General features: G+C 34.2%; 3 protein-coding genes across 4 annotated transcripts; all 3 read left to right on the plus strand.

Annotated features, from left to right (window-relative positions):
- Nucleotides 1-4,935: 4,935 nt before the first annotated feature.
- Nucleotides 4,936-9,990, plus strand: LOC112508865 (ATPase family AAA domain-containing protein 1-B-like). Its single transcript, XM_025113672.1, has 5 exons — nt 4,936-5,240; nt 5,876-6,176; nt 8,339-8,497; nt 8,601-8,896; nt 9,470-9,990. The coding sequence occupies exons 1-5, from the start codon at nt 5,040-5,042 to the stop codon at nt 9,701-9,703; spliced, it is 1,191 nt and encodes a 396-aa protein (XP_024969440.1). The 5' UTR covers nt 4,936-5,039; the 3' UTR covers nt 9,704-9,990.
- A 2,115-nt stretch (nt 9,991-12,105) lies between these two features.
- LOC112508864 (AAA-ATPase At2g46620-like) lies at nt 12,106-13,841 on the plus strand. Of its 2 annotated transcripts, XM_025113671.1 has the most exons (2): nt 12,106-13,373; nt 13,464-13,841. In XM_025113671.1, exons 1-2 carry the CDS (start codon nt 12,245-12,247, stop codon nt 13,796-13,798), a joined length of 1,464 nt encoding a protein of 487 aa, XP_024969439.1. In that variant the 5' UTR covers nt 12,106-12,244; the 3' UTR covers nt 13,799-13,841. The 2 variants fall into 2 exon arrangements, with proteins under 2 accessions (XP_024969439.1, XP_024969438.1); XM_025113670.1 differs by having other exon boundaries at nt 12,106-13,841.
- A 3,292-nt stretch (nt 13,842-17,133) lies between these two features.
- LOC112508866 (vacuolar protein sorting-associated protein 26B-like) lies at nt 17,134-25,159 on the plus strand. The gene is made up of 12 exons (XM_025113673.1): nt 17,134-17,261; nt 17,539-17,596; nt 17,696-17,770; nt 18,243-18,317; nt 18,462-18,534; nt 18,850-18,894; nt 19,113-19,224; nt 20,571-20,637; nt 22,410-22,454; nt 22,606-22,661; nt 24,477-24,652; nt 24,754-25,159. Exons 2-12 carry the CDS (start codon nt 17,594-17,596, stop codon nt 24,933-24,935), a joined length of 909 nt encoding a protein of 302 aa, XP_024969441.1. The 5' UTR covers nt 17,134-17,261; nt 17,539-17,593; the 3' UTR covers nt 24,936-25,159.
- The last annotated feature ends 407 nt before the right edge of the window (nt 25,160-25,566 follow it).

Genomic DNA, 25,566 nt, shown 5'->3' on the forward strand with positions numbered 1-25,566 from the left:
AAATTTCATAAGATTAAACAATGAAATCGACAGATGAAGGTGGTTTGCACGGTTTACACAAATGAGGGCGGTTTTCATATGATAACTCCTCTATATATATATATATATATTACATGTGAATTTGTGTAATTCACATATGAACTATTTTAATTTATTCACTTATAAACTAATTAACAAGTTTACATATGATATCTAGTTCATATGTGTATCACATGAGTTCACATATGAATCTGTTTGCCGTCTATTTGTAAAAATTACGAAACTGCCCCTCTATCTTTCACATACTCATTCGAGGAATTATCCAGTGATTCACGGTCAAGGACGTAAATATTGACCAGATGAAAAATTAAAATCATTTATTTACTTCTCAAATATTTACCAATTATCAAATGAAAACCCCCCATTCCAATTGAAAATTTATTATTTGATATTTTAACTACATGGTTTGTATTGATTAACCTATCATTTAATTTATATAATATAATATTAGAATATTTGACTACTTTTTTTGACATATCTATATTATTTTATAAAGCATTTGACAGAAATTATTTAAAATAATTTTTTATGCATGGTGTACTGTTTATTGATGCGCACTACTTGAAATTCAATATTAAAAGTAAATTGTACGTAAGTACAACTATTTAAAGCTTTATTTTTGAATTTGTGTAACTAACTGCAGATAAACATAATCAAATACAAGATAAATATCTTATTTTAAAAAAAATTAAAATATAATTAAAATAATCATCGAGTTTTAACAAAATCTTAATTATCATCCTTATAAAAATTATATTATTAAACAAAAATAAATTACTTTGTTATTAAATCTAAATTAAATTATAAATAAAAAGTCAAAGTAAAGAGATTACACAGAAAAAGAAAACTTTTAAATAGTTAATTTAATGTTAATATTAATACATTTTTTTCAAATTTATATTTTATTTAAAAATAAAAACATTATAGTTTTCTAAAACTACATAAAACTGTATTATATCGACAGAGAAGATGAATAAAATGAAACATTAAAATGAAGATATATTTCGCTACATTGCACGAGTACCGTTTTAGTGTAAATCAATGTATATAAAAGATGGAAATAAGTATGTTGATATAAATATGGAATAGACGTGTAGGGATATGGCTTCTGACGATTTAGTCAATATAAGATAATCATAAATCGTTTCTTTAATTTATTTCTAGTACATATTGATACATGCAACAAAAACGTATGTTTGTAAAATATGAGATAAATATAAAATCAAGGCGGGGATATACGACATTGAATGTTGAAAATATTTTTCCATTTATTAACAAGGTTGAGAATATTTTCTATTTCTATTTTTTAAGAAGCGTGTGTAATCGGATCATGTTTTTATTTATGGACTTATTCCATATTTAACACCTTTTGATAAATTTAACCCAACCCTGACATTCTTTAGGCAAACATTTTACAGTGACGGTATTTATTACTTCAATTTCAGTTCTATCGATTTGTTTTGACCATTTTTATTACTTATTACACGCAACATGTGTTTGTTAGTCTGTATGTATTCATATACGTGTGTGTGTGTGTGTGTAAAGGTTGAGGATTTAGTTATGATGAGAATGAAAATTATATTGAGAAGATAAGAAGAGATCTTCACTATTGATCAATCATGGTTGAGGATCAGCAATAATGAAATGCACCAGGTCAATTATTGTATGAAACACAATTTATGAGGTGGGGTATGAGATTATAAGTATTAAATAGCTTGACAATATATTCAATGTAAAAAAGAAATTTGAGAAAATATTTCATTTGAATTTAAAAAGATTATAAAATTTTTTTATTTTAACAAAAAATTGTTAAAAATATGGTAATGAAGGAATGAAATTCATTGAAGTTTCACATAGTACTATTTCTCACACGAGCTTAATGCAAATCGATATTTTAACTTTTATGCAAATTTGGTCCTTGTGGTTCATCAAAAATAATATTTTTTGTCTTTACGGTTTCGATATTACAATATGTAATTAATATAATCCGTTAAATAAGGATCATTTTCATCTTTTATTTTTTATTTTGTATCATTTACCTGTCAAAAACAACAATGACCAATAATTAGATTGAGGGTGTATAAGATCCGAACTGTCTAAAATTTGAATCCGAATACGAAGCGAAAATAAGGCGTTTGTATAACATCCGAATGTTCCGGAATCCAAAACTCGATTTCTGAAAGGATCTTTGGGTTGAGATAGCTTGATTTTGGGCAACCCGACCCGTCAAACCCGATATATATATATATATATATATATTTATTTATTTATTTATATAAATATAAATATTTTGATCTTTTAAAATCATAAATCATGGTTGGTCGTACTGTTTTTAATTTATAAACCTACTGTCGATTTCTCAATCCATTGAATATATATATGGAAGGTTCAAACGAGAATACCTTTATTTTACAAGAATGTGAGAACACTTTTTTACTATAGACAATTACATGTGATACTATTATTTCATCACATATGATACACATGTGATACTAAATAAGAGACACGGGCGATTTCTATACGATGTTGGTTGCGGGCCAAGTTGCGCTTACACCACTAAGCTCCCTTACAAGTATTATTATATGAGATAAGGATGTCGTTGATATGATATTATAATCCATCAAAACCATCACATGTGATGCTAAATCATAGACGCAGACAACCATTGGTACGACCTAAATCATAGAACACGTCGTCCACTCATTACAGGGTTCCCTCAAGTATATTATTACATGTGATAAAGGTGTTATCACGTTCTCATAAAATGGAGGTGTTCCCGTTTGAACCTCCACACACGCACACACACACACACACATATATATATATATATATATATATATATATAAGAACTGATTAGTTTGTGGTAACTGTGAGATCCAATCTCAACCACAAATCACCTGATAAATTAGGAAATTAATAATTATGGTAGTTTGAGTTAAAATTATAATTAGAGGGCATTTTAGTTATTTTTAAAAAATTCCTCTCTCCTCTCTCATCTCTCATACCTCCAATCTCCGGCCTCCGGTGAACAAAAATCCGGCAGGTACCAAGTAATCACAAAGGTACACAATGTGATACCATTTGGGTAACACTGTATATCACAATGGGTATCACATATTGTATCTTTGTGATTACTTGGTACCTGCCGGATTTTTGTTCACCGGAGGCCGAAGATTGGAGGTAAGAGAGATGAGAGAGGAGAGAGAAATTTTTTTAAAATAACTAAAATGCCCTCTAATTATAATTTTAACTCAAACTATCATAATTATTAATTTCCTAATTTATCCGTTGATTTGTGGTTGAGATTGTATCTCACAGTTACCACAAACTAATCAGTTTTCATTTGATTAAGCCCCTATATATATATATATATATATATATATATATATATATATATATATATATATAAAGGTTCAAACGATAACCTTTGTGATTTGCGAAAACGCGAAAAGAACCTATTAACCTCATATTGTGATAACAATAAAAATTAAAAGATTTTTAAAATAAAAAATGAAATTAAAAAAAATTCAAAACATTTTGAGAGGCAAAAGGGTAATATTGGAATTTAAAGTAATAAAATTTTAAAAACACGATAACACTAAAACCGATAATCTGGGATAACATAATGGGCTATTATGATCATCGTTTATTTCAACACGATTTGGGTGTGATAATCATGTGATTATCACAAGGATTCCGTCCGGCTAAGGTTAACTTAGGAAATCGACTACACGATTTGATGTGATATATTTGTAATAATCATATGATAATCAACCCCATGAAGGATTACAGTAACATACAATTTCAATTTGGGATGTTTATCATATGTGATGAAATTCAAAATTCTCAATTACAAAACCACTATAACATTAAATTCAAATCAACATGTACCAATAACTATAAATCGACTAAAAATATTGACTTTCACAATTCCATGTACCTTTTATCACATGTGATTAAAAAAACCCATATTATTACAACCCTGGCAATAACACAACCGATTTAAAAAATAAGAGTATGAAATATTATTTGTTATCACACTATTATCGAACATTCATCAGCATCAACAAAACTATCTTAAGACAATTTCAAATTGGGATGTGTTATCACATGCGATAAACATCAAAGTTTCAATTACTAACCAACAACATTCAAACCCTTAATTCTAGGTCGATTTTTTTTTGGATACCATGAATCGATGAGAAGAAAAAGATAGCAGAAAATGGAAATGAAGAAAGTGATACAGTGAACGTGTAAAAATCCCAACAAAAAGGATGAGATAATTATAATTAATAAAAATAAAATAAAATTTATAAAAATACTTGATTACATTACTGCCTTTGTTAACTTATTTATATTTAATATAATTTAAATTATTGATTAAAAAAGTTTGAGATTAGTAGGTTGTTCTCGTAACGAGAACACTTTTATTTTACGAGAAGGCGAGAACATCTTTTACTATAGACAATTACATGTGATACTAAATTAGAGATGCAGACGATTTTCGATGCGATTTTGGTTGCGGGCCAAGTCGCCCTTACACTACTAAGTCCCCTCACAAGTATTATCACATGCGATAAGGATGTTGTTGATATGATACCATAATTCATCAAGGCTATTACATGTAATGCTAAATTATAGACGCAAACAACTTTTAGCGCAACCTAAATCATAGAACACGTTGTCTACACAACACAGAATTCTTTTACACATATTATCACATATAACAAAGATGTTGTCATAAAATAAAGGGTTTCCGTTTAAACATCCACCTATGTATAAAATCAACCCAAAACCTTCGTATTTGAAATACGAGACCGACCTCCCCGGGCGGAGCGCATCCCTAAATTAGATAAAGGGTCGGCGAAGTCGAAAAGCCGGTGGGATTTAAACACGTGGCCGTTGCATTATCCCCAAAGAAAGCCGGTTTCCACCAGAACATTCCAGAGGGAAGGGAAAGAAAAAAAGGGGAACAGACAGAGCCAGAGGAATCGGAAAAGATGAAAGGATCGACAACGGAGACCAAGTTCTTGCAGGAACTGGTGTTGTATGCCGCCAGCGCCGCCCTCAGTTGTCTCGTGCTGTTCGTCGGCCTCAAACATCTTGATCCTAATCGAGAGGCTTCAAAGAAAGCATTGGAACAGAAGAAAGAAATCTCTAAGCGCTTAGGCCGTCCTCTTATCCAAACAAGTCCGTACGAGGTATATAATCGACTATTCTGTAATGATTTACACCTTCGATTTGATTTCAAACATACGTATGGTGCAAGCATAGTCCTAATTTATGAGCGATTGATTTTTACTGGTTTCAACAAGTGCTACTACGGATTAGGGTTATACTGGCGTTAATTTGCGACCTAGTCCATCTCAATTTGGCGATTGGATTGAGATAGCAAAATCAAAGTGCACCTCTTGAAACAAATTAACAAGTATATTAGGGTTTAGGACGTTGAAATCGTTGCTTTGATGCTACTAATACAAGCAATAGTAGGGAGGCTATATAAAAAGCACTTCTTATTCAAGGTTAGGAGTTCCTGGATTTTCTAATATGTATTGGAATTTGGAAACAAACCATTGATCTTGCAAAATTACATAACGACCACTAGTATCTTAAGAACTTGTGGTTTTTGGTTAATAGTCTGTGAAGTATGATGATCTTTATGTATATCAATTGGATGGAGTAATACAGTTTTACTTGCAAAGAGGAAAATCTTTGAGGAGAACCATTTATAACTCTTCCCTTGTGGTGTATTAGAGAACCTTTGGAGAGAAGGTAAGCAAGTTCGATATCTAATCATTTGTTTTCTTGTCGTTTGCTTATGTTTTATGCATAACAGGATGTCATTGCATGCAACGTGATAAATCCTGATCACATTGATGTGGAATTTAACTCCATTGGAGGGTTAGATTCCATCAAGCAAGCACTATATGAATTGGTCATATTACCTCTACGTAGGCCTGAGCTCTTTTCTTACGGGAAGCTCCTTGGTCCCCAGAAAGGTGTTTTGTTGTATGGCCCACCTGGTACAGGGAAGACTATGCTTGCAAAAGCTATTGCGAAAGAGTCTGGAGCAGTTTTCATCAATGTGAGAATATCAGATCTGATGAGCAAATGGTTTGGAGACGCACAAAAACTTGGTGAGTGTTCAAACATCATTGTTTTTTCAAGAGTGTAGATCTTTTGTGCAGGGTTTAGTGATTATAAGTTTTGGTTTCTTAAGAGTGAAAACTTAAGAAGCTTTTGCTATGTATTTATTATGAAGGTGACATGTATGCATTCCAATACGATAGAAATCTTCAAGTAGATCTATAGATGCTTGAAAGATAATTCATTCATTCTGTTTGGAACTAATGGAGAGAGTTTTAGAGTAGACAAATGCTGAAATTGGAAAAAGGAGCCATACGAGGATAGAGTTTGATTGATTGTTTATGTGGTTGATCAAAATGCATTCCATGCACTTCCAGAAAATACTAGCATGACTTGTGCCTGTGGTAACTTGATTATTGTAATTCTAGAAACTATTAGCATGACTTGTGATTTCTTTCGCCTCTATATTCTTTGTCTTTTGGGGTTTTTTACAAGCAGGTAATAGTATTAATAGAAATGGAGAAAACAATACAGAAGAAAAATGGGTACCTTACCCAAAAGGTTGGTCTAAAGATGTATTCTGCCTGGACCCTGACTACAATCTATAAATTCCATTTGTTGTTGGGAATAGTTTCGTTCCCCAAACAGCCGGGGATCAAGATCTAAGGAGTTTTAGCAACCACCTTTACTGTGCAGTTTTCTGGTCCTTCTTTTACTTCTTTGGAAACAAACAAATGAAAAGTAGGTCTACCTGTGTTCAATTTTGGTAAGAATATTCATCGTCTACAAAGGAGTGTCTCTGGTAGGCGGGGTTCATGTTGAGACATATAAACGATGAGCTCCTTAGATCTGGTAGGGAAGTAAACAATGTTGGATAAAGGAGGAACAAGAGTTTTTTTGGAGAAGGATAGGAAGCTTAAAGCATGAGTAAGCAGGTTGATGTGTTAACACATTATCGACTGCTTGTGTAGTTATTATTTCACATTTTCACTCTTGTTGGTTGATGTTTTTATCATATTGCATCTAGTTGCCTTTTAGTAGTGCACACCACTGTTTTAAAAAATGCCAGAGGCGTCAAGGCGCACCTCAGGGCGATTCGGCCAAAAACGTTTATGAGGCGCCACCTCTGAGAGACCAGATTGTACGTGCACCTTGATGGGTGGGCCGGTGGGCTGGTCCAGAGGTGTGGATCTTTTCTCCTTCATAAATAACCTTCCCTTTTTAAAACTAAAAGAACCCTAGTATTATTTCACATTTTCACTCTTGTTGGTTGATGTTTTTATCATATTGCATCTAGTTGCCTTTTAGTGGTGCACACCACTGTTTTAAAAATGGCAGAGGCATCAAGGCGCACCTCAGGGCGATTCGGCCAAAAACGTTTATGAGGTGCCGCCTCTGAGAGACCAGATTGTGCGTGCACCTTGATGGGTGGGCCGGTGGGCTGGTCCAGAGGCGTGGGTCTTTTCTCCTTCATAAATAACCTTCCCTTTTTAAAACTAAAAGAACCCTAGTATTATTATGGAAACAGAATCGATATATGAAACCCAGGCACTTATTCTTCTGCCTAGATCAATTCAAAACCAAACCAGTAAATTAATAAGGCTTTTTCGACTTCTATTGCTTCTTCTCTCCAAGACTCCACCGAACAGTCAGCGATTGCTTCTTTGCTATTCTCTCCAACGATTTCTCTGTTTCTTATGTATATATTAGTATATACATGCTGTTTTTATATAATCTGTTTATATGTGTGTGTATATATGCCCTGTTTTATCTACATATCTGTTATATATATATATATATATTCTGATTTATGTACATATTCTTGTGACTATGTACACACACACAGAGATATATGTATATATATATATATAAAATCTGTTTTAATATATAAATTTTGTACATGATCGGTTATATATATGTGTGTGTAAATATTCTGAATCATGGGCTTTAAAGTTTGTTTATTGTATGGAAATATGAAATATGTTTTTTTTGTCAAGTTTTACCGAATTATAGTTTTGTTGTTTTACTTTTTGGGGCTCACGCCTTGACCCCCTTGAGGCTTATGTGTCACGTATGACGTACCTAAGAGGAAAACGCCTCGAGGCTCGTTTCCGCTCTTTAAAACCTCGGTGCACATAATATTGTTTCTATCCCAAGCTTTCCCTTTTCCCTTTGCAAAGTGTTCACTCATAGTGATGGTTGATTTTTGCAGTTGCTGCTGTATTTAGTTTGGCATACAAGCTCCAGCCTGCCATAATATTTATCGATGAGGTCGATAGTTTTCTTGGTCAGCGCCGAACTACGGACCATGAAGCGTTAACCAATATGAAGACCGAGTTTATGGCTCTATGGGATGGTTTTACCACAGACCGTAAGTTTTCTTTTGATAACCAAGATAATATCTATATCAGAATTCAGACCCCTGTAGCCTTCTAGTCTTTTTTCTGATAAAGGTGTTTATATTTTGGTTGTAGAGAATGCTCGAGTGATGGTTCTTGCTGCAACCAATCGTCCTTCAGAACTTGATGAAGCAATACTCAGACGCCTTCCGCAGGCATTTGAAATCGGGATACCTGACCGCAAAGAAAGGGCTCAGATATTGAAGGTGATTTTAAAGGGTGAGAGAGTAGAAGACAACATTGACCTTGACTACGTAGCTGCCATGTGTGAAGGTTATACAGGCTCAGATCTTCTGGAGCTCTGCAAGCAAGCAGCCTATTTTCCCATCAGGGATCTACTAGATGATGAGAAGAAGGGAAAGTCATCACATGTAAGTATCTCTCTGTCTCTTGTACTTGTCACAACTAAGTTAATTGGAGGACAGAATCGAGCATGCTAGATCATGTTTCAGTCTACTTTGTTCACAAAACCAAACCAAACAAACCCAATATATCTCACCTGGAGTGGGGTCTGGGGAGGTACGATGTACACGGACCTGACCTCTACCTCAGAGTTTTGATGAAACCCGGTTTGTGAAAAGTGTGATGAAAAGAGAGACATAAGAAAAAAGTTTCAATGATACTTGCATCGGATATTAGAGTTCTCTAGGCTTGTAGGGAAAATGTGTCGGGTCTGTTTGTTAGTAGCTTAATGGGACTCGGCTTATGTGGTAAGCTGTAAATGATTGTTTGGTAGTGGCTTAATGATATAGAAAGTAGCTTATTCAATAACCTAGGGGGAGCTTTATGTAGAAAACCAAGTTTCCATGTATGAAAAACTGAAACAAAAACTTTTTCAATCATACAGACAGATTAATCCACACAGACAACATTATTCATATGAATAAAAGACTTAATGGAAAACCAACCCAACAGCTTCTTATTCTGTTATGTTTCTTATTCAGTGGCCAAGACCATTATCACAAGCAGATCTAGAGAAGGTGGTTGTGACATCCAAAAAGACGAGGGTTGCAGCTAGTGAATACAGTGGTTTGGGTTCACAACCAGAGGTATGGTCAGGGCCAAGGCAAACAGATGATTATCAAGTTCAAGCTGCCATCAGCGAGCTTTCCAAAATTGTCGTCTCTCAGTTTCTGAATATCAGATCAGCAGATAGCCAAGATCGTGAAGATAATTGATAGGTCAAGATTCAGATATCCTAGGTTTCCTCTCCCAATTTTGAATAGTAACGATTTTACGTCATTATTATGTGCCAATAGCCTCAGGTGAAATGGAATGGGAAATTTGACTAACTTATCCCATGATATGTTTATGCAAAAAGTGGTGCTACAATACGATATTAGTATGCAACTTTAAGAGCTAAGTTCTGTTGGGATCGAACGCTGTATCAGTTCAATAACAGAATTATGTGATGGATGTAACTATTTGATTTGGGTTAAGATGTGATTGTTGATGTTTTATTTAACTTTTGTAGTCATAACTGGGATTTGAGATGAAAGAGGCGATGGTGTATAGAGACTTCTTGGCTGCTTCTTGTGTACTGGTGCATGCTTGAGTCTCGGAAGTCGGAAGTAGAGTGACTGAATCATATAAATTGTTACCCACCACAGCCATCAATCCTTCGACTGACCACCTCCACAATTTTTTGGTAACCGGTGGGTTTTGGAGTCAATTTACATGTACCGACTAATCCCTAGACGTACATGAATGATTGGGAGTTATCATAAATGAGCTTCCATGACTATAAGGAACTTTTTGGCATCTAGAGGGGAGAGGACTTTTGCTTACCCGCTAAGTATTCAATAAACATTTGGTGAGGATGATTATATACCAAACATTCAATCACATGAGCATTATGGATTGGGTCCCACAAAATTAATATTGATCATTATGGTATCGGTTTTGATTTCTAATTCTCCATTTTAAAGAAAATTTAAAGAATATGTTGAAAACGCAGTAACTAAACAAATAATTTAATTAAGTTTTAATTACTTTGAGAATTGTATTCCTCAATTGTGAAAAAAATAATACGTGTAGATGTAGTGGCCAGTTCTCACTATGAGTTCACAGCCCTTTTCAATTGCTTCAAGAGTATCATGCTGATATAAAACGATTATTTGCTTCTAGTGAGTAAAATCTGCTTACCCAATAACATTTAGCCATTTTAACAACTACATACATGACCTTTGATCCATATGAAACAATAAGTCGTTTTAGAGTTAATAATCAATGCTTTTATCTTTAACCCTTGGACCTTGTTTTTATTTATTTATTTATTATTATTAGATTAATAGCAATTTATCGGTTGTCATATTACTAAAAAGTTATATACATTTTTTTATTAGATTTACAATAACATAATAAATCCCTATCAAACAAATCAATTTTTTCAACATCGTTTTGACATTTATGTTTTAGAATAGTAAAAAATTCATATTTTTTCATTTACAATTTTACTCCAAACTAACAATATCATTAAATAATCATTTAAGTTGTGATGTACTCGGTTAAACTTCACAAGGATGTAGTGAAATCTCATATCTGAATCTAGACACTCTCATATCCCTTCGTGGACATGGATGTTTCTGTTGACTCCGGGCCGTTCGGAGTCATTCGTGAACCTGGTCGGGTCACATAAACTGATATAGAAACCAATAGTTACAAAAAAAGTATCTTCACACATGTAACAATATATATATCTTACCAAAGGGTCTTTGCTTAACGGTATCGGAGCCTTTAGCTTTGCAGGAGGAAAATGGTTCAAACCCACCAAAGACGATGATAGTGTGTGCGTTTATTTGCTACATTTGTTGTATATAAATATTATATACTTTAAAAACCAATTTGTATCTTCATAGTAAATAAAAATTTAGAGTATCTCCAATAATTTTTTTTAGAAATTTGGAAAAAATTTACTCCAATTGTTATATTAAACTCTCCTTTAAAATAGAGAAAGAAAAAAAGACACAAATATAATATACATGCTATAGATGCTCTTATAACGTGACATCTTACCTATTTATATTTACTTTATAGGATACCTGTTAGAGGGATAGGGTTATGATGAGAAACGTGAAAAGATTAAATCAATCATAATTGGATGTCAACACTAATGAGATGCATCAAGATATATCGGATCAATTCTCCTCTAAAATATAATTCATAGAGGGATATGAGATTAAAGGGTAAGAACTTTGGTATTTTTATTTAAGGTCAATGGTCCAGTTTCACCCTTTGTGTATATAATAAGTTGGTTTTGTATCTTTCTGGATATTTAAAGAATGAATAATTATTAGGAGACATGAAGGACAAGCATAATTTCGTTAGATTAAGTATAAACAAATCAGTAGAAATATGACACAAGCACACGTTTATAGACCAATCAAACATTCCACCACCATATTCATCCATGTACGTTCCCAGCTTCTTCACACCCCCCACTCTTGACTTGGATCTATCTTCCTTCACATGTATGTTTTACTAATTTTATAATCATATCTTTTTCTTGACTTGTTGAATCTTTCCATCTTCAAAAACATTCTTATGATCCTATAAATTCAATTCCTAAAAGCAGCAGCAGCATCATCATATCCTCAATCCTCTCTCTCTCTCTCTCTCTCACAATTAATACTTGAATTCAGTCGCCATCTTTTGAATCAAATCGATATCATTGTGTTGTGCTGTTCATATTTGGGGGTGTTGTAGATCCTACAATCATTATGTTTCTTGCAACTTTAGTTGTATTTTTGGTGGGGGTGATTGGTTTCTGGTTGGTTCCTAGGGTATTATCACGGACGTCCGTAGGACACTTCTTACAGAATAAGTGGAGATTTTTGGAGGAAGGTTTTCATGGGCACCAGTTGTACAAAATCCCTAGATTCAACCAACACATGCAGGAAAATCAAGTTTATCGCAAAGTTTTCGTCTATCTTAATTCACTACCTTCAGCGGAAGATTCCGATTTTGTTAATCTATTCTCAGGTAATAGCAAACCTAACGAGATTAATCTCGTGATCGATGCTGCACATGATCAGATCTTTTCAGATACGTACCTTGGTTCACGAATTTTCTGGAAGTTCGACAAGGATTGTTTGGTTTTGAAGATGAGGAAGAAAGAAAAACGTAGAATTCTCTCTTCGTACCTTCAACACATTCATAATGTTGCCGACGAAATCGAGAAGAAGACGAAGCAAACGAGGCTATACATCAACGCCGAGAACCAACCGGAGAAGAACGGACGGTGGATATCAGTACCGTTTACTCATCCAGCAACAATCGACACGGCGGTGCTAGATTCCGATCTCAAAAACAAGATCAAGTCCGATTTAGAATCGTTTTTGAAGTCCGAACAGTATTACCACCGTCTCGGCCGTGTCTGGAAACGGAGTTATCTACTTTACGGTCCTTCCGGCACCGGAAAATCGAGCTTTATCGCCGGAATGGCAAACTTTCTTCACTACGACATCTATGACGTCGATTTATCCAAAGTCGCCAACGATTCCGATCTGAAATTGCTTCTACTACAGACAACGAGCAAATCCATGATCGTCGTTGAAGATTTAGACCGGTATTTGGTTGAGAAATCAACGGCTGTAAATCTATCTGGAATTCTAAATTTCATGGATGGGATCATCTCATCCTGCGGTGAAGAACGCGTGATGATCTTTACGGTCAGTAGTAAAGATCAAATTGATCCAACGGTTCTCAGGCCTGGTAGAATAGACGTTCACGTGCAGTTCCCCTTATGTGATTTCCCGGCCTTCAAAACCCTTGCCAATAGCCATTTGGGGATCAAAGAGCACAAGCTTTTCCCACAAGTTGAAGAGATTTTTCAAAGCGGTGCGAGTTTGAGCCCTGCCGAGATTGGCGAGATCATGATATTTAACCGCGGTTCACCGACCCGTGCTCTTAAAACCGTCATGAATGCGCTAAAATCAAATAGCGACACGAAGGTGACGAGTGTAGCTAGCAGCAAGATGGAGGAACCGATGAGACTGACACATAGTGTTTCGGTTGGCGGTGCACTTGGGGTGCCGTCAGGGTTGATGGGTCACGGTGGGTCAAGCGGGTTACCACCAAGATTGATGCATAGTGGGTCGGCTAGAACCGTTGAAGAATCAGGTGATTCAGGGTTCTTTCGGCGAGATAGTGTTCCGTCAGTTAAAGAATTTAGAAAATTGTATGGACTACTGAAGACCAAAAATAGTAAGAAGGAGTTCCTTGATTTCGATAGGTCAGAGAAGCAAAATTCTCGACATGAAATTGGGTTGTAAATCTGTTACGGTGCAAAGTTTTTTTTTTTAGTTTCTGCTGTAAAATTCTATATTGTTTATTAATCAACTAAATACATCAATACGATATTGTTCTTTCTATAGAGAGAGAGAAAGAAAGGGAGGCCTCACCTATCACGAGAAAAAACAAAAAAAACGCTAAAAGCAACAATACATATTCGGGTGGGGGTGAATCACATCCACCAAAAAAGAACTAACTAAAGCTCCCCCGAGGGGAAAGAAAGGAAGAAAATAGGAGGGAGAGGAGAGAGAGACCAATCAGTGGCGCTTGCTTGTTTTTTTAAAATTATCTCTTAATAACTCTGAAGTCTGATTCGTTCAAACGTTTGAGTATTAAGATTGTTTGTTTTATTTTTAAAATAAACGTTTAAAAACTCTAAATGTCTTCTAAAATTTTAAGTGATAAATATATCTTTTAATACCTATTAATCATAATCCGTCCTCTATCAAATTATTCATATTTTGGGGGTTCGAAGAGATTTATTATCAAATATATTTATCTTTTATACTTTTGTAAAAAAACTATTTATCTTTTATATTCAAATTTCAGATTTCATACGTAAAAATAAACAATCTTAGTAATCCAAACTTCGGATTTTGAAATCACCTATTATAAATCAAAAATGAAATCATGTTTTATACTTAATTATCTTTTAGAAAACAAACGCCAATTGAATGAATAAAGTACAGATTTGAATAATGGCGGACATGAATACCGGTAAAAAAAATCAACTTTGAAAATTGGTCTAAAGTTGAAAATTATGAGTCAAACTTCAAACATCTTAATGCAGTCAACAATATATGCCTAATTTCAGATTAGTTCTTTTTTTTTTTTTTGATAAATATATTATAAACTCACTATAAAGATATATCATAAAAATTTTAAAAAATTTATTGATATTAATATCAAACTAATTAATTAAAATTTTTCTTTTTTATGTATTTTTAATTTATTTTTAGTTTAATAATTAAGTATTTTGTTACACTTCAATGATTATCTTAATTATATTTTAGATTTTTTATATTTAAAATGAGATATTTATCTACTATTTGATTATGTTTATTTACAGTTAGTTACACGAATTCAAACATAAAGTTTTAATAAGCTGTACTTACGTACAATTACTTGTAATCTTGAATTTTAAATAATATATATCAATAAACAGTATTTTATGTATAAAAAATTATTTTTAATAATTTTTGTCACATGCTTTATAATATAGTGTATATATATATATATATATATATATATATAGATAGATAGAGAGAGAGAGAGAGATGCATACCAATAATAACAAATTTTCTTTAGTTGTCTTTTGGAATTGATTACAAAAAGAAGTCTCTAAATATATACTAATCATCAATCATGGTGGGAAAATTATCAATATTTTAGTGTTTTGATAGAAAAATCATTTAGAAACATTTGAAATTACGACACCATCAATAAGAGTCATCATTATATTTTCATCAATAAGTGTGTTATATATGGTTCACACTTTATTTATAAGGATAAATTTAAGGGTCATTTATTAACACAACTGAAGAAGCACCAATCAAGTGTCGTTTTAATAAGAGGTTCGGTTTGGATAAGCATTTGACTAAAAATGATTATTTACTAAGGTTATAGGTAAGTGCTGACAGAAACACGAATCGAGTTTGAAAACAACTTTTTTCTTACTGGATCAGCATCTCGATCAATATCTTTGTAGGTTAGAGTGTATTGGTATCAATATCCTTTCTAACCGAATAAGCACCTTTTACTCAATAAAAAGCAGTTGACAACTAGTAAGCAAATGCATAGTAATTATTATTATTTTATCATGCTTGTTTTTTTCCATATATTTTATTTGAAAAATAAAAATAAAAATCAAACCTGAGTACAAAAACAACTTCACTAAACCAAAAATAAATTAGATTCAGAAACAACTCCAAAATTCAATTAACCATAATTCTTATTACAGTGTAATCGAAAAAGTTTTTGTAATCTGTTGTAAACAAAAACCAAATTAAAATCATAGATAAACAAGGAAGACAATGACATACTCTAATATATTTTATTGCCATCAATGCACTACTTATAAATTATTGATGAAATATTGGGTGATAATGACAAAGTCGTCATGTTTCATCTGAAAACAAACTTGCAAATCTTTAAATAAAAAAAAAAAAAATGCAACGTGCATTAATGAAAACAAAAAAAAAGGTGAAAACAACGAAGTTTTTATCGATTATAACAAGTTTTATATTATACAAGGATTATTTTAAATCTAGGTTTTTTTCATCGAATTATATACAGTTTTTAGATTTATCATTTGATGAATTATCGTTTCTAGGGTGAATTTTCTTTTCCATCTAATTCTTTGTATGGTTTGAATGTTCATATGTACAACACATGGCATGATTTTTAACATATATGTTAATTGGGATTAAGGCCACATAAGGTTGGGAGTCTATGAAATCCAAATAGATTCAATTATCCAAACGTTTTTACTATATAACCAACATTGTTGATTACATTTTATGTTTAGGTTGACTATGTAATTAGGTTATATCAGCATTACAATTGGATTTTATGTTATCTACATTCACAATTGGAGTGTATCTAGTTATCTAGAGATGGAAGTTTGACCCAAATTGGATGGGCGATCCCTACTTCGGCGGGTAGTGAGCTGATTTCTATACATGAAAGCAGGTTCGAGACAAGATCGATATTGATACTATTCGTCCTTGATCTACAACACCCTAAGGCCTTGTTTGTTTTTTCAGAAAAAAAACTCTTATCAGCCTCTATTAGGAGGTAGGGCCATTGAGACTGTTTGTTTTTTTTTTTTCAAATTTTCAGAGACACTTATTTCCTATTATCCTCTTATCACGTAAGAGGTAAAATCAACCTCTTATTATTCTCCAAACATATAGAAACGACGTTTCTTAATCGATTAACCTTAACCGATCGTTTCTGTCAATCGATCATCGACTATCTCAATTGATATATTTTAATAGGAATTGAATATAACATTTTACCTGACAAGTGTGAACTAGGTAAAAGTCGTCACTATTACTTACCAGGTAAAACTCTTGCTCCTTCCATCACTCTTACTGGGTAAGATTTTTGCTCCTTGTTACGCTCACTCAATAAGCTAATTTGACTTGATAAACGCTTACCTAATAAACTTGTAGAAAACCATCCCTAACCCGCAACCGGACAAACAACCAAATTTAAGTTTATTGGGCTTAATGCTGATCCAATGGGCCTAAGTTGTAAAGCGCGTGAAATTCCTAACATACACGGGCCACAGAGGGCAGTTGTAGACACTGTGATCTGTCAAATGTTTTTTTTGTTAACTAAACTTTTGGTGCGTCTCCGATCTCTGCCATCGTCGTCAGCTCACGAGATCACTTCCTCAGTTCACAGATCCGGCCACCGGTTTCTTCCACCAACGTTCCGGTGAGCGTTTTCTCCCGCTTTCTTATGTGTTTTTGTATATATATCGTTCAACTCAATTACGTTTTCACAAGAGACAAGCATAAACTAAAAAAATTAGGTTTTCAAACGGAAAATTTACTTAAATTATGTTATCTTGATCGATTAGGGTTTTGGTTTATTCTACTGGCATATAATGTGTTGCAATTTCGGAATCAGACCGATTAATAGCTCTTATGCCGTATATCTTTTATTTTGTAATTGGAATTTGTTGGGAATGACACAGTCTGATTTGTTCTAGGGTTTAAGACCGAGTCAAAGTAAGACATTGGGAGTGGGAATCTATCGTTGGCGGAATGGTAACATCTTACCTAAACCTGGTTCCTTTGTTTCTGCACTACATTATTCAGATTTGTAATGGAATGGGACTTATTCCAGTCTGGTTTTTCCTTGACCAGAATTACATTTTAGGAGCTTTCAAGCCGTCTTGTAATATTTCAATCACACTTAATGATGCCAAAACTCGCAAGCAGGTGTGCACTTCTTATAGTTATGGTTCTAGATTAGATGATTAGCATACCGGTTTCAAATTGATGTATGTATTGGTTCTATTTACCTGATTTGATGATCTGTTTGATCATTATGGTCTAAATTAAATGTAATCTTCTATGTGAATGTAAGATTTCTGTATTCTAGCAACCACCGGGCATGGATTTGTAATTAATGAAATTCTGGGCTTTCATTTAACTGTATGAGTATTTCAAAGTTCATGCCATGAAGCCTAGCCTTATTTCATGTACTAGGCTGCTTTTTGGCATTTTTTGATATTCATAGCTATATGAAGTTGCTAGGGTATCCATGTTTAATTCTATGATATACTCTTGCCTGTTTAAGTATCATACTGCTGAAACATTTCACTTGTCCAATCTCCCTGTAACCTTTTACTGTTTTGTTAGACCTGTTTGTGCTTTTATAATCATGCTCTTTGCTACTTTTCTTCATTAGGTTCCGTTGAAGAAGGAAAACAGTCAGACAGCAATGGTCCCCCTTTTCCAAAGTCGAGAAAGCATTGCTGGGAAGGTATTTAGTAATATTTTTGTTTTAAAGTTGACTACTTAACTTAAGTGATCATGCTGCAGGGTGTGCAATGTTACAAACTTGTTTCTCTATATATAGGCTAGTGAATGTAACACTTCATATTTACTTGTGTACCATCACATTCAGATTTCCGTAGAACCAGTGCAAGGGAAGAAGGTTGAACATAATGGTATTAAAATAGAACTCCTCGGTCAGATTGGTGAGTTTTCTACTTACAATTTTAACATATCTGCTTCTATCTTTATTTTTGTCTGGACCATCTGATGATCAGACTTATCTGAATATAAATCCATCACTTTGTTGGTACCGGCACAATTCTACCTTTACTAGAAGATATCAGTCACATTGCATAAATAACATGTTTGTTAACAGCTGCTACACGGGCTTTAGACTTGGTGTTCTCAACATTATGTTGATTTGATTTTCCTGTTTACTTTTAACCCGTTTGTCTGTTTCTTGAGCAGTTTACGATTCGGATCCTGTTAATATGTTGATTTATTATTTCCTTCTGCAGAAATTTATTTTGACAGAGGCAACTTTTATGATTTCACCTCTCTTGGTAAGTCCGTTCGACTAAGATTAACTTTGTTTGTTACATGTCCATGATGAAACGACAATTTTTGTCTTGGTTTTTTGCATTGTTAAATCAACAATATTAGTAATTTATTTATGATTTACTTTACACCAACTTTTCCTCTCTGATATATATATATACACACACACACACACATTCTCTTTTTCAATCCATTATTTAATATTTTACCATTTATTATGTAGTTCGTGAACTGGATGTTCCTGGTGAAATATATGAAAGGAAAACATTTCCTTTTGAATTTTCCACGGTTGAAATGCCGTATGAGACATACAATGGTGTGAATGTGCGACTTAGGTAAGTCTCTCTTATCCAAGTTAAAATGACAAAAAAGCGTTAACCATAAAAATGATGCACACGTGCTGCATTGTCACTAAGGTGTTGGTCGCCGGGGGGGGGGGGAGGGTTACTGTTTTGGTACTCCATAATCAGGCAAAGATATCATTAACATATTCTTCAAGTTCTCTGCTCCTCTATGAGAAATAATGATTTTTTTATTCTCCTCTTTTTCCACCTTGGTTGGAGCATGGTTGCGAGCTGATTTCTCCTTTTCTAAAACGGTTTATTCGTGGTCTATATGCTATCTACCATCAAGAGGACTCATTTGTATAGAGTTAGGGTACTATTTGAGGAACCGTGCTGATCTATTTTGTGTTTTTCAGTCTCTCATATGACACATACATACGTACATAGGATGATAGGGCTTTGAGAACGAGTGGCACAACTAACAGTATAGGCTGGCATAGAAGTGTCATTTGACAAGTTCTTACTGAAACTAAAGGGCAAATTCTATATAAGCATTAGACCAGCTATGTTGTATGGGTTGGAATGTTTGCTGACAAGGAAGGCTGATGAGAGAAAGTTAAAAGTCGTGGAAATGAGGATGCTTAGGTGGACCTGTCACCAGATCATGTTAGACAAAATCCCGAATGATGCATTTCGAGCGGAGTTGGGAGTTGCACCATCACGGATAAACTGACAATAGGGAGATTACGATGGTTTGGGTACGTTCATAGGAGACCAATGGTGCCAGCAGGGAGGAGAGTAAAAAGAGTAATGGTTAAGGGGGGTGAGGAGGGGAAGGCCGAGGAGGCCGTGGGATGAGCAACTGAGGACGAACATGTCAACCTTTCACATTTTCGAGGATACGACCTTGGATAGGATCACTTGGAGCTGGAGACGGAAGACTAGGTGTAGGGACTAGCTGGCATGGATGATCGTAATGGAATTGGAGAGTTTGAAGGTGGTTTAGTGGGGGTGGGGGTTAGAGAGGTTGTGTTTGGCCTACCTTTTCTACGATTATTTAGTACCTTACCTTACCTTTTCTTTGTTGTCAATGTATCTATTCGTTACTTTCTCTTACTCATTTTTCTCCTCCTCGGATTACTGCTAGTCATTGTTCTTTCTACCTGTATTCTCACGCTTTTGTACAAATTGAGGGTCTTCACGAAAACCACCACTATACTTTTGAGGTAGAGGACAAGCTTGGAAAATCGTTACATTTGATGTGTGCTCTTGTAACATATTCTCTATTCTTTCATAGTCAAATAGTTTTTTTGTCGTTCTGTGGTAACATCCTTTTTATGTGTCTGATTAACATTTTTTTAAACATAACTAAAATTTCCTGCACCATCTTTTCTCAGGTATGTTCTGAAGGTAACAATCAGTCGGGGATATGCTGGTAGCATAACAGAATACCAAGATTTTGTGGTGAGAATCCCTATCCTAACGCCCCCCTTCTCATGAATACACACTCTCACATGAAATGACCCTCATACATGCACTTTAAGGGATAGAGCTTGGATCTGGATTGCATTCTTGTGAACTTTTGGCATGAACATTGCATTATTGCATAGTAGTTGCATTGTTCTGGTTCTGTTACTGAAGACATATCTCAACTGAGTTTCTAGTGCTCCAGGCTATACACCTTTGCCAATATATTATATTGATTAAGGAGTCTAAGGTGGCGCTCTTTTTTTAAGAGGTGCTGAATTCTGATTTCATTTCTGATTTATAAGAGGTGGTCCTCAAGTCTGAAATCTGGATCAGTAAGATTGTTTTTACGTCCGAAGTCTGAATTTTGAATCGGTCAAACTAGTGCAAAAATATAAAAGATAAATAGTTTTTGCTAACAAATCTCTTCTAGCCCCCAAAATATGAACCATTTGATAAAAGGGGGATTAGGATCAAGAGGTATTAAGGGATACGTTTACTACTTAAAATTTCAAAGGACATTTAGAGCTTTTAATCTCTTATTTTAAAAATAAAACAAATGCTCTTAATGCCCAAACGTCTGAACGAATTAGACTTCAAAGGTATTAAGAGGTAAGTTTGAAAAAAACAAACATGCCCTAAGTATTGATGCAAAGTCAAAGTTAGGGAAAAACAATTTAGAAAACAAGTCGTAATTTAGCAACAATTATGTTTTTGTTTAAAAAACTGCTTAGTGTTGTGATTTCTGTTTTTTTTTCCTTGTGAACATAGAAATGGAAACACATTTTTGTTTTTCAAGGTCATATTTTGTTACGGACCTTTCCTATTGTAAAGTAAGAAAAACATAATTAGTATAAAAACCGTCAAGCATTCTAATAATAATAAACCATAACAAAAAACAAAAAAGCAATGGTGGTAGAATCGGAATCTGAAGACGAGTCATCTGAATCAGATGATGATATCAAAGCCTTTGCTAAGTCTCTGGCCTTGATTACAAGACAGTTCCAAAAGAAGTTCATCAAGARACCYYRTGAMCGAAGAGACTTCAAGAAGGAGAAGTACCAGTCATACCATGAGAAGAAACCATCGAAATTCTATCAGAGGAAAGATAGAAGAGAAGAAAGAGAAGAGAAGAAAGAGAAGAGAGAGAGGATAGAAGGGAGGACAAGAAAGAATGGGATGAGAGATGGTGCAACAGGAGAGAATAGTGTGGGAAGGAAAGTTGTTTAGACATTTCAATGCACTGGCAAAAGGACATGGCCAAGAGGAGGGTATTTTAGAGAGGTATAATGAGTTTAACGGAACTCACAACTTATTTCGTTAGCTATACAAGACTTTTTTGTAGTGGCTTAATGATATTGAAAGTGACTTATTCCGTAAGCCTCTAGGAGGAGCTTTATATAGAAAGCCAAGTTTTCTCTAAACCTGCTCCTCTCAATTGAAAAACACGTTTTTTCTATATATGAAAAACTCTCAATCAAAAATCCTCCTAATGTACACAGACAGATTAATCCACACAGTCAGCTTTATCTATATAGGTCTTAATGGAAAACCAACCAAACAGCCCCTTAGACTTTCTTTCTTTGGCCAGTGGAGGTAGTCTTTTATGTAGGATTGTTACATTCTTTTAATATATGTGATTGTATCCTTCAATTTTTTTTTCTTATCCATTTTAGAAGACCATGAGAAATTTGTGGCAGCTTGTCGGTGCTTCATTGTGAAAGCTGTCCTATTCATTCATTCTGAGCAACTATCGTTTTTTTTTGCAGGTTCGCAACTATAGTCCAGCTCCATCAATCAACAACAGCATCAAGGTCAGTGAGGCACCATGATATTTCAATGTATTTGTTAATCTATTTATTAGGAGATATGATTATATAGATGATCATGTTTTGTGCAATGTGATGCAAGGAATCCATTGTTATGCATATTGCTTTCTCATTCTCTGATATGTAACCCTGGCAGATGGAAGTTGGAATAGAAGACTGTCTTCATATCGAGTTTGAGTATAACAAGAGCAAGTAAGTCGAGAAGACTATGAAACTTAAGGATTTGCATATGTCCAGTCACACACACACACATATAGGTGGTTTAATTTACAGGTGGAGGTTCAAACAAGAACACCTCCATTTTACGAGAACGCGAGAACACCCTTATCAAATGTGATAATAAACGTGAGAGGAACTGGTGGTGTGCGGGCGACGTGTCCTGTGACTTAGGTCGCGCCAAAAGTCGTCTGCATTTATGATTTAATATCACACGTGATGAATTAGAATTTCACATCAAGAACACCTTTATCACATGTGATAACACACGGGAGGGGGCGTGGTGTAAGGGCGATTTGACCTGCAACGTAGATGGCACCAAAAGTTGTCCACGTCTCTGATTTATCACATTTGTATCATATGTGATTGACTATAGTAAAAAGATGTTCTCGCGTTCTCGTAAAATAAAGGTGTTCTCGTTTGAACCCTACAAACCAATCTCAACCGTTCATCTAGTTTAGTGAATATTTGAGTCAATGACTATCTCGATTGTTTCCTAATATAAAACATTGATCATAATAAATGAACTCTGATAATCTTCCATATATATCTCAGCTAATTGGTTTGTATGGTTTAGGTTTGTACTAATGGTTAGGTTTGTAAAAGATCTTTCATCTATATATATATACATATATATGTATGTATGTATGTATATGTATGTATGTATGTATAGAGGCAAGTTCAAACGAGAAGCTAAACATTTTGTGAGAAGGCGAGAAGTTTCTATATCATATATGATTGCATTGACAACACGTAGACGGTTAATCATATAATTAAAGAGTGTAATCATATATGGTATTGAAACTTCTCGCATGATCCCCTCTCTCTCTCTCTCTCTCTCTCTCTCTCTTTCTATGTGTGTATGTGTGTGTATATATAACAACAAAAAATTGACCCATCACACCCTACATGAAGTAACACTTCACCACTTCTCTCAAACCAAATCAACACAGTAAATCCCATGCAGAGGCAGGTTTTTTTTTTTTTTTTTTTTTGGGGGGGGGGGGGGGTACGTACACCTTGCTTCTATCCCAAGGGGTAGAGAGTGTTTCTATGAGGACCTTCTTGTTGTGTATATAGTCTTCATGGTGAGATTTTGTCCCATGTTGGTAGACTGATAAATTCTTCCTTAGTTTATAATCTTTAAACAACTTATAGAGTTGTTTAAGAGATCAAGTTAGCTAAGGATGGTTTGGCCTTGTGTGAATTTTACACATATTAAATGGTCAAAAGATAGCATTAGCACTATGAACGCCTGTGCGAATTCCAAAAATCAGATTTTATGTTTGGAAACAGTGTCTCACGCTAGTTTCCATGTCACGTTAGCCCTGGGACTACATTTTTTCTGACCGTTTTTGACAGTAGTTTGTTCATGATTTTTTGATTTGGATAAAGTCAAATGTTGGGTATTTCTAATTACAATCATTTGTAAACACAAACCTATTTATATGTGTAATCATTTCATCATTTTAGCTCTCTCTTAATCCTCTTCTTCTCTTCAATATAATTGTGCAGTATGTTCATGGAAGATTATTCTGTTGTTGAATATATCTTATCTGATCAGGGAATCCTGGGGGTATCATTAGCCTATAACCCTGGGGGATATTATCCCAAGGACAGTGATTCTCACGTCCTAATCATTTGATTTTGTTGCACCTATTCTTCTACTATCCTATATTCTAACACCTTCGGCTTGCAAAACAAAAATTAAAAGAAAGATATATTTTCTTCTTGTTAGAATCAAGTTAAAGAAAGATGATGTGGCTAACTGCTATGTCTATATCCATCCAGGTATCATTTGAAGGATGTAATCATCGGGAAGATATATTTTCTTCTTGTTAGAATCAAGTTAAAGAATATGGATCTCGAGATCAGAAGACGAGAATCTACTGGTTCTGGGGCCAACACCCATGTAGAGACAGAGACACTAGCAAAATTCGAGTTGATGGACGGTGCTCCTGTCAGAGGTATATATATATATATTATGTAAAATGTGTGTGTATATATATATATTAGTTTCTATCAAGTTATTTAATGATGTGAGTTGATATTATTTTGGTGTTTGCAGGTGAATCTATACCAATCAGGCTGTTCCTGAGCCCATACGAACTGACCCCCACACATCGCAATATTAACAACAAATTTAGCGTCAAGTATTATTTGAATCTGGTACTTGTTGATGAAGAAGATCGCAGGTACTTTAAGCAGCAGGAAATCACAATATATCGGACTTCAGATACTTGTTCCTGATTCACCAAACCGAAAACTCTACCAGCAGCACTGGCTTCTTTTAGACCGCATATCATTTTGTATAGGATGTGAGGTAAGTCATGTAACATAGGATTTGGAATTGCAGGTTTTAGTTGTGGGAGGGAACTCAAAAGCTTCACAAATAATGAAAACTACTGTCATTTCACGTTTCATTTTGACTCTTCATGTTATACAAAGAGTGATGGTAACCTTAATTTTGACTCTAAAAATTTTTCTCTACTCTCCAGAGGAGAGGAGCATTTATATTTTTATCCTTAGTAATGGTAACCTTAATTTTGATCAATAAGTTCTGTTTATTTATTTCCAGTTCACTGAGAACGTTTTTAAACATTTTTGTTAGTTTTTGTTAATCAAGTTATATAATCATAAGTCAGATGTTCTCTTATTTCAAAGTGTTATTAATCTTTTTGACAAAGTGAACTCCATCGTGTGAAATTTCAAATTTAGAGCACCTACAATAGGAAATTCTTCTAAACAAAAAATTGTATGTTCTTACAAGAACTATCATTGGAAGAGAGTTATTATAAGAATCTTTTTTTTTTTGAATTCTTATATAAGAATTTTGGTTCTTATCTCAAACGTGATGTGAAGTGACTTTTTATTAGTTTTT

The sequence above is a fragment of the Cynara cardunculus genome, assembly GCF_001531365.2.
Source record: "Cynara cardunculus var. scolymus isolate 2C chromosome LG 3, CcrdV1, whole genome shotgun sequence".
NCBI lineage: Eukaryota > Viridiplantae > Streptophyta > Magnoliopsida > Asterales > Asteraceae > Cynara > Cynara cardunculus.

Bases quoted from the DNA above. Each gene is read 5' to 3' on its own strand.
- LOC112508864 (XM_025113670.1), top strand. From the start codon at position 12,245: ATGTTTCTTGCAACTTTAGTTGTATTTTTGGTGGGGGTGATTGGTTTC.
- LOC112508866 (XM_025113673.1), top strand. The intron at 18,895-19,112 runs GTAAGTCCGTTC...TTTATTATGTAG, and splicing joins TTATGATTTCACCTCTCTTG to TTCGTGAACTGGATGTTCCT. The intron at 20,638-22,409 runs GTGAGAATCCCT...TTTTTTTTGCAG, and splicing joins CAGAATACCAAGATTTTGTG to GTTCGCAACTATAGTCCAGC.
- LOC112508865 (XM_025113672.1), top strand. From the start codon at position 5,040: ATGAAAGGATCGACAACGGAGACCAAGTTCTTGCAGGAACTGGTGTTG. The intron at 8,498-8,600 runs GTAAGTTTTCTT...TTTTGGTTGTAG, and splicing joins GGATGGTTTTACCACAGACC to AGAATGCTCGAGTGATGGTT. The intron at 8,897-9,469 runs GTAAGTATCTCT...TTTCTTATTCAG, and splicing joins AGAAGGGAAAGTCATCACAT to TGGCCAAGACCATTATCACA.